This window comes from Amblyomma mixtum, chromosome 9 (genome assembly GCF_055824585.1).
Source record: "Amblyomma mixtum isolate Tamu chromosome 9, ASM5582458v1, whole genome shotgun sequence".
In the NCBI taxonomy this organism is placed as follows: domain Eukaryota; kingdom Metazoa; phylum Arthropoda; class Arachnida; order Ixodida; family Ixodidae; genus Amblyomma; species Amblyomma mixtum.
This window is the reverse complement of record NC_143020.1, coordinates 88,276,936-88,292,536: the sequence shown is the minus strand read 5'-3', so window position 1 is coordinate 88,292,536 and position 15,601 is coordinate 88,276,936. Positions and strand designations below refer to the sequence as shown.

Below are 15,601 nucleotides of genomic sequence, written 5' to 3'. Positions count from 1 at the left end.
GGCACCCTACATGCTTCCCGGACACCGCCTACCGGAGTCGTGGGAGCGTAGCCTGCGCCGGACGTTCGCGGCCGTCGCTGTGTTCATCGTGGTCCAGATCAGCACGAAGATCTGCTTCTACGTTCTGGTGCTGTGCCGGATCGAGAGCGCTGTCAGCGTTGCCCGTTTCGCCGCCATCCTGGCCATCATGACGGTGGCCACCGTGTGGAGTGGCGCCCCAGCCGCTTGCACGGTCCTCGCGAGTCGCTGGCTCAGCGCCCACGTTCGCTACATCCGTGTGAAGCTCGAGCTTATCGGTGAGTAGGGTTCGGAGAGAGCAAAAGGATGTTGCACAGGCCGAGGGATAATAGCGCCGTGGCGCGGCTTTGGAACCCCAAAATATCTTTAAAAAAAAAATTAGAGGTTGTCGTATCTGCTTGTTTGCCTCGTTTTCTTATCCTGTCCTTAAAGTTTTATTACTGAAATCGGCCAGAAAGTACTCGGAAAAAAATTGGCTGTGGCTTAGCTAAGGTTAAGCCTGGATATCTCGAAGCGAAAAGCTCTCGCTGCTTTTCAGCCAACTCCCAAGCTACCACTTGTGTTTCTGCGCCGTCCGACTGTTGCTTCTTCTCCTTCTATGGCGAGTGTCTGCGACTGTTTTATGGGCAAGCGCGCCTTATATACCCCTCCTTTCAAATGCGCACTGCGCATGGCTGCGGCGAAAGGTCAAACGTTGACGAGGAGGAGAAGCGGCGGCGCACATGCGCAGTAGCGCGCGGCGGCGGCGAAAGGTCAGGCAACGGAATCAACGCGCGGCGGCGACGACGGCTGCGGCAGCAGCGGTCACCTGCGCTCCGCGTGACGTCACTCGGTTTCGCGCATGCGCAGCTGTGGCAAACCTGTAGTGTGGCTCACGCGAAGCGCGGTGTTGACGAGCCTAGTGAAGCTTTTCGCTTCAAAATTGGCTGTGATTTAGCTCTGGTTAAACCTGGAGTGACGCGAGAGCTCCACCGAGCCGCCTGCTTATACAGCTGCGACACCTCTCCCCCTCTCCACTCCCGTTCCCCACTCGATACGGCACATGCGCACAGCTGTCACAGCTCGGTTTCGCCGGCTCGTTGCGCCACCGGCAGCAGCAGCTGCTCCACACCACGTGACCAACCGACTCAAGGCCACGGAGCTCAAAGGGTGCCACGTTGAAGGTCGTAGAGCTGGCGTTGTGTAGCTCTCGCCACAAAAAGTTAGTCGGTGCTTAACCATGGTTACGCCTACAGGTCCAGCAATATCGCTGGCATGGCTAGACAGAGGGTCCCGACTCCTCTTCGTCCATGATAAGGCAAGTGCGGCTTCGCAGCGTTTCGAAGGCGGCATACGCTGACGTCACGTCACGTGACCTGACAGTTGCGCCACCTCAACAAAACTCATTTGAGGTGAAATGTCAAATATCAAAGATCAAGGTCAAGGGCCCAAGGTCAAGCCATTATGGTGGACACGAGGCACCATGATGAACCTTTGGTAGACGTGGTACAACATAAGGTTTTAAGTTGCTTTAGCCTATTTAGTGCGAAAGCATTTCCGAATCACCAAGGTAAAATTGTGGTAATGCATCCGCTCAAATTTGCAGGTCGTCATCGTGTCGGGCATGATCAGTTATGGTTGGACATCGATTTTGGCCCAAATCGGCTACTGTGAAATTTTGTAGATGGCCCGGACCAAATTTACAGGTTGCGATGTCGGGCATGGCCAATTATGGTTGGACATCGATTGTGGTACAAATCGGCCGAGGTCAAATTTTCGAAAGGCGGATTAAATACAACTTGAAATAATTGAAGCGTAATACATCAAACAGAGGGGGCCTATTTGCGCGAGTAAGCCGTCTTTTTCACTGTCAGAGGAAGAAGTTACTTTTATAAGTAGATCATTGCCAACGTTGTAATCAACCTCCCTGCCTTTCCGTCCTTTTCTCTCTCTCTCTCTCTCTTGCTTCTGTCGTTCTGGCAGGCACGTCTTTTGTTAAATTACCTTTTATCTTTCTGCTTGTATCTTTGGCTCGCGTGATTTAAACTCAGTTGTGAGTCAGCGCCAGTCCTGTCGCGTGTGCTTTCTGCATCTTTTCGCGACAGTACGCTTTTGCTCAAATTATTTGTTTTTTTTTTTGTTTTTTACATACGTTTACTTATTTATTGATGTCTATGCACTTTCAGCGGCGCAGCGGGGCAAGGCTGACACCACTTGTGTTGGCGGCAGGACTGCTCTGTTCACGGCCGACATGTTGGCCGCTACGCGGCGCGACCTGTCCGAGCTGCGCCGCATCCTGCGCGCGTGGAACGCCGCCGTACAACTGGGCCTACTGGCGCAGTTCGCCAGCGACTCTCTGGGCGTCTGCTGCGCCCTCTACATCCTGCTCACGGGCGAGGCGCACTGCTCGCGCGTCGTGGCTCAGGCTATGGTGCGGTCGGCGCTGGCGGGCTTTGCACTATTCGCAGCGACCTGGAGCTCGAACGACGTCGCCAAGCAGGCACGCGACATTAGTTTTAAACCAGTTTGTTCACTGGCTTTTTTTAGAGTGCAGCTCTTCGGCGCTCGTGTCTGCGTTTCGCGGCGTTGCCGTCGCCGTCGTCCATGGTAACCAGCAGTGGACACCTTAGTCGTGCTTTAAGCTGCGAAATCAATGGAGCGGGTGCTTGGAAAGCAGAGGGAAGGCGCATAACTGCCCTCTTGGAACAGTGGACAACTCAATCGTACTTTAAGCTTCGTGGCGATAGGGACAGATGTGCGCTGCATGGGTTGGCATTGACAACGTTGTGCCATTTTAAGGAAAGGAAGTGCGCATAACTGCCTCCCTGGGTCAGCGGACCTCTGAATCGCCCTTATAGGTCCGTGGGGGGATGAGAGAGAGATGTGGGCTGCATGCGTTACCGCTGATTACGGTGAGCGAACTCTCGCGATCAACCATTAACTGCCACCAGCTGCCAGGGTTGCAGGGTGGGGGGGGGGTCTTTATAGTACGTAAAAAGACAAACTGGAATTTTTTATCACTTATGGGGGAGAACATCCCGTTCCTCACGCTCGTAATGCCTTCCACGGCTGTGACAACCTCGCGAAATACTTGCATAGACCTCTTCTTTGAGAACCAGGCATTGGTGCAGCAAGTCGAGCATATATCCATCTATTTCTCCGACCTCAAAGATTCCATGATGAAAATGAACAACTGTTAGCGGAGTGTTTCTTGAGGAAGGAATATGTGTGAAAAATAAGTTTTCTGTAATTGTACACACATGCTCGAATTCTTTGCCTCAATCTATCGAAAAGCTGAAACAGCTGATGAGCTGCGCAGAATTTTCGCATTAGGAAGTAACGTAATGGTCGGCAACCTTTTTTTTATTGTATAACGAAAAAAAAAAACAGGCGAAAAAAAAAGCCATTTCAACAGCTCTTGTTTCCTACACCTTATAACTTTGCAACACCACTGCTTCGTTCAATTAACCGCCGTGGTGGCACAATGGTTATAGCGTTCGGTTGCACAGCGCATCGTGGGATCTAATCCCGGCTGCGGTGGGTGGGTGCATTTGTTGTTAGCGGCTATTAATAAAAATAACAATGGAAAGAAAAGGTGTTGCTAACCGCGCCATCTGCCATCGAAACCTGAAAGACTTTAGCTGCGGCTAGAGGGAATAAAAGGATAGGGAGAGGGAAAGAAAGGGGGGAGCAAAAAAAAAAGGATAGGGATAGGAAGGCAATATACACAATGCACAAAAACAGGATATCGAAATAAGCCGCGTTTCGATTTAGGCAAAACGCAGTGCCTGTGTGCAGTGCGGGTTAATGAATTTAGCGTGCAGAATTTAATTCGGAGCCCTCCACTAGGCGTCACTCCATGTGCAGCTTTGGGACGATAAACCCAGCGCGGAACCATCACTTTCAATATCATAATCTCTATCTGTCAGATTTTAAAGGGAGCAGTAGGCAGTAATAAATATTAGTGTAACGTCGCAAATGCACACGTGTGCTGCTACAGACTCCGTATTGGAGGGTTGAAGATTATTTCCCACCACGCGAAATTTTTTAACATGCACTGACTTTCCACATCACACGGGCGCCTTTTGCGTCTTGCCTCCATCGAAATGCGGCTATCTGTGACAGGTACTCGAGGCTCAGTCGCCAAACTCTACAATAAGTTAAACGCTGCGGAAGGAAATACTAGAATAAATATTTTCTACGAGTGAAAACTGAACTCTAGGTATACGCCATGCCATAGAGAGGGATCCGGATGAATTTCTGGCCAGCGCAAGTCAAATACTTTTGTGCCAAAAAATAAATGCACAGAATTTCTTGTACTCATCATTAGCAGTTTTGTGCATAAAATTGCTTAACTAGACAATTGTTTTGCTCCGGCAAGCCTGATCTCATAGCTACCAATGAGCTCGTTCTTTTCAGGTCGGATTCCATACCAACCCGTCTTTCGATATTTGCAGGTGGAGAAACTGAAATACAACATTGACTCGTACGTCGAAAGTGGCCTCGTGTGCCCACGATCCAGGAAGGAGGTAGACACTCATATAAATATCGCGGCTTGACGCATGCAGTGTAAATCGATCGATCGATCAATCAATCAATCAATCAATCAATCAATCAATCAATCAATCAATCAATCAATCAATCAATCAATCAATCAATCAATCAATAAATAAATAAATAAATAAATAAATGTTTTAACATTATTCAAGGAAATCAACCAACGGTCAATCAACCAGTAGATTGGTGGTTTATCCAATGAACCAATCGATCAAACTTATTATGCAACAGTGAAGTTATTAAGTTGAGCGGTAATTAAGTTGAGCGGTAATAAGCAGGACGTCGCAAAGCAGAAAGCTAGCTGCAGGGGAGACCTGCTGCGCTCACAGAAACCAACATTTTTATGCAGTGCATTAAATCAGTAATTAGACGATGTGTAATTTAAGCCGCTTTCGAGAAGCACAGTTTAGAGTTTTCAAAGGGCCAAGTGAACGCGTATTTGTGCACATGACAACTGCCAGTTTCCGGCGCGTAGCTTCGAGCCTTGATTTTAATTGTTCGTTATTTACGTGACCTCTTATTCCCACCACTGATATATGTCCCCTTAGCGATACCGTACAGTTAGTTATTACTGTATGTTGCTGGCTGCTAATTTGCCTCGCAATGCCTGATTCAGCCGCACTCCTCCATGCTCATAACACACAAAGATATAAAGGCGAATATAATTCAGTATTTTGCTCACTAGCAAATCATAAGGAGAGAGAATGTATGTTGAAAAATTCAAAAATTGGGCTGTTCACTGCACATATATAACATCAGACAGTTTTAGCATTGCGCGCACCGCGCGCCGCCAGTGCGCACGCGCTGATTGGTCTCGATGCGGCAGGCGTGCGCTCGGCTATCCGGCACCTGGCGCCATCTGGTGCATTCAGGACGAACTGCGCATGCGCTGTGGCGGCCCGCAGTAAACTCTGGCGATTGGGGGGGGGGGGGGGGGGGGGGGCGCTACGCTAAAAGTCTTATTATCTTCACATGCACATTGTATTTCTGCCGCCTTACGATTTTGGTGAGCTTAGATATATTAATGTTTCTGGCTCACCCTTGCCGTACGTAGTGCGCAGAAAGTATTCTCTTACCTCTTCCGAGTGTTCCGGTCTTTGCGGCGTAGTGCATGTTTTCTTCCCCTTTTCTTTTTCAGTTTCAGACCTTTCTTCTGTCATTGAACAGCAAGGAATTCCTGTTCTCGGCTTCGGGACTTTTTGACCTCAAGCTCCCTCTCATGTCCAAGGTACGTCTTGCCTTCGGTTCTCCACGAAAAGCTCCTCTGAATCGGTAAACGTATACGCTGACCACAGCGGCATTAGATTTGGAACACCCGAGACGTACAAGCGTAGACGTACACTGGTCTACCGGACGATGGTATATGTGTACGCTAAGCCAGTCAGTATGCGTCTACGCTAATACGCCCTGGCTATGCTAAATCTCTATCTACTCAAAGAAGACTGGGATGTCAGCAACCCTACGTATGCTTTGGCTGAAAATAGTTTTGTGCACCGAAAAAACCTGAAAAAGCCCTCTATGATTTGTGCTCAGAAAATCTTGCCAGCATTCACCGCTATTCATGATGTCCTGCGCTGGGAACCGCTGTTATCCTTCACCGATGTCCGCAGTACCGCATTTTATTACCACAGTGGTTTAGCCCCATGCCTTATATCAGACTGGACCGGCCCTTGAATACGATTTACACCGAAGGTCTTGGAGCAACTCTCCTTGAGAAATTTGTTTTATCTAATCTGTGATTCGAGCTTGGTATATGCAGTCTGTATTAGGTCCAATTAGGCTCAAGAAACGCGTTCATTACAGCTAAACTGCGACGATGTAGAGGGAAGTTTTTCCTCCTTTGCGAGCTATCGCCCAGTTGTTCTCTTAGGTTCGTGTAAAGGAGCGAAGTCAGTTCTATAGCGAAGTAATTGAGGCTGTGTTGGGTTTTACGGCGCATTAATCATTGAAGTTGTCGTGTTTGAAACAAATATTCTAGGAAGTGTCGCAATTCTGAATTGCAGCGCCTGTTGTAAGAAGCATGCTAACAAAATTTTCATGATTGCGGCGCGTAGTGTTGCCGCGCTGGCTTAAGAAATTCATTTCTTTGTATTTAGATTGTTATAATTCATTAAGTTAAAATTTTGGGTAGTACAAATCTAAAAATAACGCTGAAGAAAAATGCAACCTTAGAAGTGAGTCACTGGGTCCCTAGCACCTCGTAGAAACGCATACAATTAACCTGTTTGATGCAAGAATAAATCAAACTTTGTGAGCATACTTCACACTTTAAGCACATGAGACTCACAGGTTGACATAAATGCTTTCATGATAAGTACATTTTCGAATGGAGAGCAGAGGTACATATACAACATTTTTGGAGTTGGTATAAACCGTTTAACATTCCGGAGCTGCGCATTGAGCTGTAAGAGATGCCGTCTTGGTGTGTCCTAGGATAATATGGACCATCTGGGGCTCTTCAATATGTGTACTAATATCGCACAGCACACAAGCATTTTTACATTTCGCTTCCATCAAAGCGCGGCCGACGCGCCAAAAATTAAACCGTCACATTCAGCGGAGCAGCTGAATATGCATTTTCTTCTGCCGTCATGATTGAATTCAATAGATGCATTAGACAAAAAGAGTGCAAGCTGACGTAATGTCCGGACTTGCTCAAAGTACATAGATGACATACCAGTTGGGCGATTCAAAGCAGCCGGGAGTAGCATGATTACTTTTTCTTTGCGGGGGGGGGGGGGGGGGGGGGGGGGGGGCGTGTGATTGTTTCGTTTAAGTAATTTCTTTTCTTCTGTCACCAGGTTGCTGGAGGCATCTTCATACACACTACGATACTCATTCAAATGATGCGCCTCGGGAACGGCTGCGTCGGTGGAAGTGTCCCCACGAAGCACAGCAACTACACAGGAAATGAGGAAAACCACTTAATTGCCACATATTTTTACTAGAAATAAACTGCCATCTCTTTGGAATGTGCCAGACCTATTATAAGTGTTCACAATTTGTACGGCCTCCGGTATCATCATCAGTGTACCATCTTCAGGAAGTCCGCAAATTGGCGACTGTTTGGTGCGGATCAGGCAAGACGCGGTGGTCGACGAGGATGTACGCTTCTCGGAAAGCATCCATGGCAGAAAACATGACATCCTCGGCGAGTTCGCTGCTGTGGTACGCACTTGCGTTCTCGACCTCGGCTGTCTGGGTGCAGCGGCAGAACGCATGGCTCCTTCCTCTTGGGCATTTTGCGACAAAGTCGATAGCTGTTCAGAGGGGTAAGACGGGCCTTCACCATGAGAGAAGGCCGTGAGGGGCGACCGCTGAAGGCTGTAAGGTCTGTCATGAAGTCGTTGATGCCATTGAGAAATCCTATCGTTGGACGGAACACAGTCTCGTGCCCTCGCAATTTATCCGAGAAGAAATCCTTTCCTCTTGTGGTCTCGGAGAGCCAAGGGGTCCGTGCCATCAGGTACTTGGTGGAATAGATGAGCGCTGGACTATTGACAGAGAGTGAAAATTTTTCGTACATTTCCAGCACGGTGGTGATGTCCAGAACGGGACCAGGCGTGGAGGGGTCACCGTGCCATCGCTGCCCGTCTTGTGAACTCCTGGCGTAGCCGTCAAGGCCATGGAGCGATGCGTTTTCCCAGCGTTGCGCCTTGGCATGCTGCTACTGTCGTTGTTGTTCACCTCATGGCAGGCAGTCTACGTGGCGCGGCTTCTTCTTCTTCTCAGTAAATATGGCACACACCCACGCAGGGGAATTGGCCAAGATACGGTGGTGAATGGCAAGGAAGTAGATGTGCGATAAAAAAGAACTCAGTAGAATAGTAGAATGGCTGAAACTAAAAAATATATATTAGTTGTGGAAATTTTAAAATGAACTAAACACACTAGAAACGCGAGGAATAAAATAAAATACACTTTTGGACATGCGGTGGAATTTTATATGAAGTTAACAGGGTAAGCGACCAGTTGCAATAATGTAATTATGAAGGTAGCCGCAAATAGTGCTTAATGAGAATCCTGTGGCGTTCGCACCACACGAGAGAAGAACTGGTAGAGACAAAGGAAGTCCTAACCTCGAAAGAAAGACCTCAAAATACTGTTTTCTCTGAAATGGGAACCGCCAACAAGAGAGGAGAAAATGGTCTATTGTTTAAACTTCTCCACATGAGTTACAAAGGTTTGTCGTAACGAACCCGCATCTGCATTAGGACAAATCGAGGTGGGGGATTCTGCATCGCAAATGCATCATGGAGACTTCACACAGCCTTGACTTACATGATCGGACATTCCATGGGAACTTTAAATGTTGAAAATCCACGGAATGCAGCAACGGATCACCCAAGCTGGCTGATATATGTTGGAACCGCTGGAAACCGGAAGTCTCCAACAGGATGAGGTGAGATATGGGATAGATTACATGGGCAGTTAGAGCTCACCTTACCAATAAATCAGCCCCGTCGTTGAAATAAATACCCGAATGACCAAGTAACCAGACAAAGCGGACCTGCCTCGGTTGGTGCGGAACAAAAAACCTAAGGGAACTACTCAACATAGAGGAGCCGCAAGCCTGGCGAGAGACTAATCTGAAAGGCAGTGTGCAAGGATAAGTACCCGTGCTATATTCCTCGGAATTTTAAAAAGAGCCAGACCAATAACCAAAAATTCTGCAAAAAATGCAGGAGTATAATCAAGAATACGAGCGGAACAGCAGAAAGCCAGATCCTGCGAATATATCCCAAACGCCGCCGTCACACAGCTCCCAGAAGAATCAGTGGAGAAAACAGCATGATGAGGAAAATGCTGTAAGTTTTGAGCAAGAAGACCATGTAGGATATCTGCTGGCATGTGTTTCGCATGGGACGGGAAGATATGGTCGCAATAGAAGACGGGGTCAGTCAGCGTGTCAGCAACTCGTATCAAGGAGATCAGATCGACCTGAAGCGAGGCTAACAGGTACTGCGTGAACCTAACCCGTGGCAGGTGATAACGTGGCCAATGATTGGAGAAAAACAGGTGCGGGTGGGATAGAAAAATGGGAGTATTAACACCGGGGGCCGGTCCAAGGGCCTGAGAAAAGTACGCACCGTCAGTAGTTGGAAGCGAGAATATAGATCGAGGATACGGGCATCCAGTTAAAGGAGAGCATTTGAAGCTCATTTTGGGAGCCCGAGGTATAGCCGTAGGGCACGCCTTTTCAGTTAGGCTAGGGGCTGCAGCTTGTTGTTGTTGTTGTTCGCCTCATAGAATGGCGCATACTCAAACTGGGGGTACATCTTGAGAAAACAAAAACTGCCTCTCCCGTAACCGAGAGTAGAGTAAGCATGAAATGTTTACGAGCATAATGCGAAGCGCACGCGGACACGACGAGACGCAGGCCTGACAAAAATGTACTACATGCAACGCGTTCGAAACTGTCCGAAGTGCGTAGAGGCGAAAGCGTTTTCAGCACCACTTTGCGTATGTGACACTGGTGATGTTACCACTGGATTACGTCACACATAATTCATGACGAAGTAATGACAAATTACTGATTAGTGTGTAATGACTGATTAATGACTAAATACTAATAAACTGCTAATTAATGACGCTTAAGCTTCGCCTTTAGGAGTGGAACGCGACAGCGTGTTGTAGCGCTGCCAGGCAGTCCGCGGAACGCCACCACCCGTTCGGCGTGATGCCTCGTCCTTTGAACGCGACGCTTTTTGAGGAAAGGAAATTTACTCAGTAATTCTCTGCCATCTCGGTGGACACCCGACCCGCACCTTACAGGAAGGTAGGAATGCCACCACCCGTTCGGCGCGATGCCTGGCCCTTTGAACGCAACGTTTTTTGAGGACAGGAAATGGAGCAGTAATTCTCTGTCATCGCGGTGGACACCCGAACCGCACCGTAAATCATTTCATGCTTAAATATTGTGGCATGTAAGTGCTTTTTGCAAGCGTTATTAGAAATCGGAAATTATAATTCCGTGCAATATTAAACGCCAGCTCGACTGATATCTTGATAAACATTGAGAAGGCACTGGCAGCAGTTATTTTTGTGACTCGTTTGGAGACCAACCGGCGCTTGCATGCCGGTCGCGTAGGAGGGCTTAGAAAGTCTCGTTAAATCTCGTTGTCTCGTACGGTGCCCGGATGTTCTCGTTTCAGAGCCCGGATGAGTGGATTTCGGTCTCGCCGTGACGTCACCACCCTGCCGACAACGGGAGCTAAAAGCATTTCATTGCTTAAAACAGCGCTTGCAGACAAAGATGATGAAAGATTTTTCTCAAGATGTACCCCAACCACCTCGCCCAGCAACACACCTTGCTCAAACTGGGGGAACGGCCAAGAAGAAGGGCACATAGGGAGTTTTTGTGATGATTTTTTTTTCTTGGCAAAAAGAAAATAAATCAATAAATAAAAGAATAAAGCATGACTGTTCAGGTTTCAATCAAGAAGTTATTATTGAATGACACAAACAAAACGTATACACAGATATTTGGACCGATAGCCAGTGGGGCTAGTCATCAGTCAAATACATGATAACAGGTAGGTCAGCAGTCAAAAACGCCGTCGATATAGTCAGAGCGTTCTTGACCCCTATCATAAGCTGCCGATCCTTGGACTTCACCTCTATGTCCACTGCCGCGTTGTTGTTCCTATTTTTTGCAGAGTGTATCATCTTCAGAAAGTCGCAAAGTCGCGTCTGTAAAGCATGCACGGCAGCAGACATCACATCCTCGGCGAGGTCGTTGCTGTGGTACGCACTCGCGAACTTGACAGCGGCTGTTGGGGCCCAGCGGCGCAGTGCTTGGGGCCTTCCTCTTGGGCATTTTTGCGTCGAAGTCGATATCAGCTTAGAGGGGTGAGACGGGCCTTTACCATGTGAGAAGGCATTGAGGGGCGACCGCTGAAGGCTTTAAGGTCTCTCATGAAGTAGTTGATGCTGCTGAGGAATGCTATAGTTGGACGGCACACAGTCTCGCGCTCTCGCACTTCATCCGAGAAGAAATCATTTCGCCTTGCGGTCTCGGAGAGCCAAGGGCTCCGAGCCATCAGGTACTTGGTTGAATAGATGAGCGCTGGACTAGTGACAGAGAGTGAAAATTCTTCGTACATTTTAAGTAAGGTGGTGATGTACAGAACGGGAGCAAGCGTGGAGGGGTCACTGTGCCATCGTTGCTCGTCTTGTGCACTCCTGGACTGGGTTCTCGAAGCCGTCAAGGCCACGGCTCGACGCTTTTTCCCACCGTTGCGCCTTGGCATGCTGCTGCTGTTGTCGTTGTAGACCTCAAAATAATTTCGCGTACCCACTGCTGCTGCTGCTGTTGAAAGGTCAGCCAGCCTGCGAGACGCGGCTTATTTTTCTTCTTCTTCTTCTCCTGTCTAGCCTTTGTCGTTGTTTTCCTCAGTGCGCGCCACGTGGTGCTGCTATAAAGGCTGCAGAAAGGTGTTAAACCTAAACTGGCCTGCAATTTTGGCATAGCATTCTCAGTGGTGTAGCTCATGAGAATGCAGCTAAGGCGTGATAAACAGGTTAGATATCTGAACTGATTACTTAACTTTCTAACTATTACTGTCAATTTTTTTATTTATTAAAAGGCTTCCTGGCGACCGTAAGTGATATCCATATCAGCTTCTTGAATTTTGTAGACGCACTTGTCCTCAGCGCTGTGGCAGAACAAATTCTGCCTATACATTTCATTTCATTTTATTACCTCAAAGGCCTCGGGGGCCATTACATAGGTGGAGGGGGGGGGGGGGGGAGGCGTCATCACAAACATAATCAAATCAATACATTGTGTCATCGCACGTTAAAAAAGGACAGTCTAAAAAATAGAGCAGGTGCGGTGGACACAAGTACATATAGAGATGTACACACACAAGTAGCATATGCATGGAATTTTTAGGGGCAAAAGTAGGTGAAAGGATAATAGAGAACAGTAAAGCAAAGGAGACAAAACAGCTTACATTCGGGTCAATAATTCTGCCTCATCACATAGATGCTTGGCCAAACTGTGCAAATTTTTCGTTGCGCGCGATGCAGACAGCATCTTCGGGAAGGGAATTCCATTCACTAATTGAAACATGAGGAAACGATAATCATAATAAATCAGTTCTAGGTAATGGAGGCTCCACTTTATAATTATGGTCGATGCAAGGCTAAATGCAAGCACACCAAATACACGCGCTTTCGAAAAGTTTACAGGCAAAGCAACCCCTCCTCTGCTCGTAACCCGTTGAAATAGCCAAAATTTGTTGTGCCCGTTGAAATTTACCTACTTCCATTCATTCAATAATAGGACGTTACAAATAAGCAGTTTTACCGGTGTGTTAGTGCTTTTTATGTTGCACGTAGGTCTTAACGCAGTCTGAGTATTTATTCGCACTGCAACTACGACTTGAAGTGAATAATTTTCAATGTTTTCTTTCAAGAAAACAGCACTTTCGCCTTCGGTAATTGCTGAGCCTGATCGGTCATCTGCCCTGAGAACACAATTGAAATCCCCCAAAAGAATGACAACTCTATTGCATTCGATGTACGCACATAGTTCCTGGAAAAACAAAAGACGTTCACGCGGTTTTGCAGGAGCATACACACACATAACTCTCAAATATTCCTCCCCGTACAACAGATCACAGACCACAGACCTTCCCCTCGGGCAACACACCACTGCTTGTTCCTCGATACCAAGACAGTTCTTAATAAGCAGAACACAGTCCGCTGATGTCCCCACTGCATGACTAGCACGCACGTTATATCGCGGCTTGAACTGCGCAACCATAGCGTCTGTCGCGCTCTCAGTCTCTACCTTTGTTTCTTGTACTGTAAGAATGTCCAGGTCTTTCTCATAGAGCAGACGCCTTAGCTGGCATTGTTTACGCCTATCTGCTATTCCACGCACGTTGAACGTGCCGCATTTTAAATTTGACGGAAGACAAGCCATGCTGAAAATCCTGAGCACAAAAAGGTACAGGTCCCTTACCAGGTGTACGCCTTACCCTCTGAGAAGGGGCGATTAAATCAGCGCTCCTTGCGCTGTGTACGGGAGACGCGGACGAAGAACGACACTCAGGCACATACTTCCCCTTGGCCCCGGTGGCTCTGAGCCACTGGCGCTCAAGGCGTTGCAACCTGACCTCGGTGGAAGTTTGTGAAGGGGATGGCAACAGCGTCTTGGCACGCTTAGCCGGACCGAAGCTGTCATCTTGTTATGCTCTTTCATCCTCGACTGGCTCCGCTTCGGCGTTCATGCCAGACGCCTGGTCACTCATCGGTGGCGTTCCAGTCGCGTTGCTCAAAGCTCGTTGCTCGTTTGGCGTCTTGCTCGAAGTTTCCATGTTTCCGTCGAAGACGCTTCCCTGTTCCCCAGACGCACTCTTCTTTCGACGGTCATCAGGGGCTGTCGTTTCAGCTTCCTCGATGTCCATGATATCCTCTTTATCGTCACAGTCCTCTGAGGCCGCCCCTATCACATTGGCGTACGTACTTATGCAGTCCTCACGGACATTACCAAAGGCTCGGCACTTAGTGCAGCGAGGCGTCTGGCAGTCGCGGCGGATATGCCCGCGTCGGCGACACCGGAGACAAACAGGCGCCCTACCGGGAACAACCACAAGCACGGAGCCCCCGTAGAAGATGCGGCAGCTCCTCCGCCATGACTCCCTCTTTAAGCACCATTCGAGCGACACGTGTTGTCGAATCCGCCAATTCAAATCCTGAAACACTCCATTCCTCATGCCGAATTTCCATCACTTCCCCAAACTCGCTTAGGGCCTTTCGAAGGGTCTCACTGGGTATGCGAAATGGCACCCAGTGAATCTTCACCTTGATCTCCTTTCGACAGGGGTCAATAATGGCACAGTAGCCGCCTTTCACATTCAGGCCCCCGGCCGCATGTACAGAGTTTTTCGCCTCCTGGGTGCGGAACCTCACGAGCCAGAGATGGCTCATCTGGTAAGCTCCGATGCCGCTGACATCCTTAAGGACGCGGTCATCTTCTAATGGTTGACGAAAGTCCTCGATTCGACACGGACGCTTCGAGGTATCACCGTGCAAGAAAACACCCAAACGCATACCTTCGTCAGCCGGCAGTGACGGTAGTAGAAAGCGATAAACAGGAGGTGATCCATACATCGATTCATCCCGACCAACCAAGGCCGTTACGACACCTCGCCAGGAGCGAGCCATTTCTGCGTCCGTCTAGCAGGGCAGCCAGAAGCATCGCCATGCCAGCTCGATGGTTTTGAATGAACAAAGGCGCGTCTAGCAATACGGCGTCTTCGTTCACTGCCATCTTCCTCCCTTCCCTTACGGCGAGGTTCAGGGTTCTAGTAACGTTGGTTCAGGTGTTCAGAGAGACATACATTTCCATCGTAAAAACCAATTTACCGCCGAGCAAGGCGTAGAGCCGAATGTGCGATGGCGTTCTGTGGAACCCCTAGCAGCGTTGCAAGACGCCGTCGCGTTCCACTTTTAGAGGCGAAGCTTAATATCTTAACCACACATCAGTAACTCAAGGAGCTACACTTCGCTTCCTCACCGCACTTTAGGTCAACAAAGTGTCCCCTGAATTTTTGTTGCCTTTCTACTCCAACGTCTCGCTACCTATTGGAAACTGCGTTTCCGAGACTGTTAAACATTGCTTTAGTTTTCAGCATATTAGTTTCTAGACCTACCGTATTGCTTGGCCTCTCTGGATACTGGATCATGCTTTACAGTTCGTTCTCTGCTACTTAGCAAGGCAATATCAGCAGCGAATCAATGATTGTTAAAATATTTTTTTTTTTAACTTTTATCTCTAGCAGTTTTCATTCCAGATCTCTGAATAACTCCTGTACACATGCGGTGAAGGGTACTAGAGAGATGGTGTCTGCTTCTGCGACACGATTCTTGATTAGGATCTTATTACCATCGCTATCGATTACTGTGGTATGCATCCACTATAGATATTTTCCATTACATGTGCATATGCCCCTTCTACACACTGGTTCCGCAATGCATGCATGGCTGCTGAGGTTTCAATCAAGAAGATGTTTTTATTGAGTCACGCAAACGT

At 48.1% G+C, this 15,601-nt stretch overlaps 2 protein-coding genes across 10 annotated transcripts in view; one reads left to right on the top strand and one right to left on the bottom strand.

Moving 5' to 3' along the window:
• The window catches only part of LOC149330042 (uncharacterized), a 145,643-nt gene extending 130,757 nt beyond the window's left edge, over window positions 1-14,886 (bottom strand). For 5 of the 9 annotated variants that reach the window (XR_016285647.1, XR_016285646.1, XR_016285651.1 and 2 more), the window contains exons 1-2: window positions 13,529-14,886; window positions 12,513-12,618 (exon numbers count right to left, since the gene is read on the bottom strand). The gene's annotated coding sequence lies outside the window, so the exon portion shown is untranslated. The remainder of the gene's footprint in view (window positions 1-12,512; window positions 12,619-13,528) is intronic. The other 4 variants (XR_016285645.1, XR_016285644.1, XR_016285648.1 and 1 more) reach the window with 4 other exon arrangements.
• Window positions 2,249-7,502, top strand: LOC149330043 (uncharacterized). The gene is made up of 4 exons (XM_089559354.1): window positions 2,249-2,497; window positions 4,455-4,526; window positions 5,693-5,782; window positions 7,356-7,502. The coding sequence occupies exons 1-4, from the start codon at window positions 2,249-2,251 to the stop codon at window positions 7,500-7,502; spliced, it is 558 nt and encodes a 185-aa protein (XP_089415480.1).
• Window positions 14,887-15,601: the final 715 nt, after the last annotated feature.

Coding starts and splice junctions, on each gene's coding strand:
- LOC149330043 (XM_089559354.1), top strand. CDS start 2,249: ATGTTGGCCGCTACGCGGCGCGACCTGTCCGAGCTGCGCCGCATCCTG. Junction 2,498..4,454: donor CGAACGACGTCGCCAAGCAG/GCACGCGACATT, acceptor CGATATTTGCAG/GTGGAGAAACTGAAATACAA. Junction 4,527..5,692: donor GCCCACGATCCAGGAAGGAG/GTAGACACTCAT, acceptor TTTCTTTTTCAG/TTTCAGACCTTTCTTCTGTC.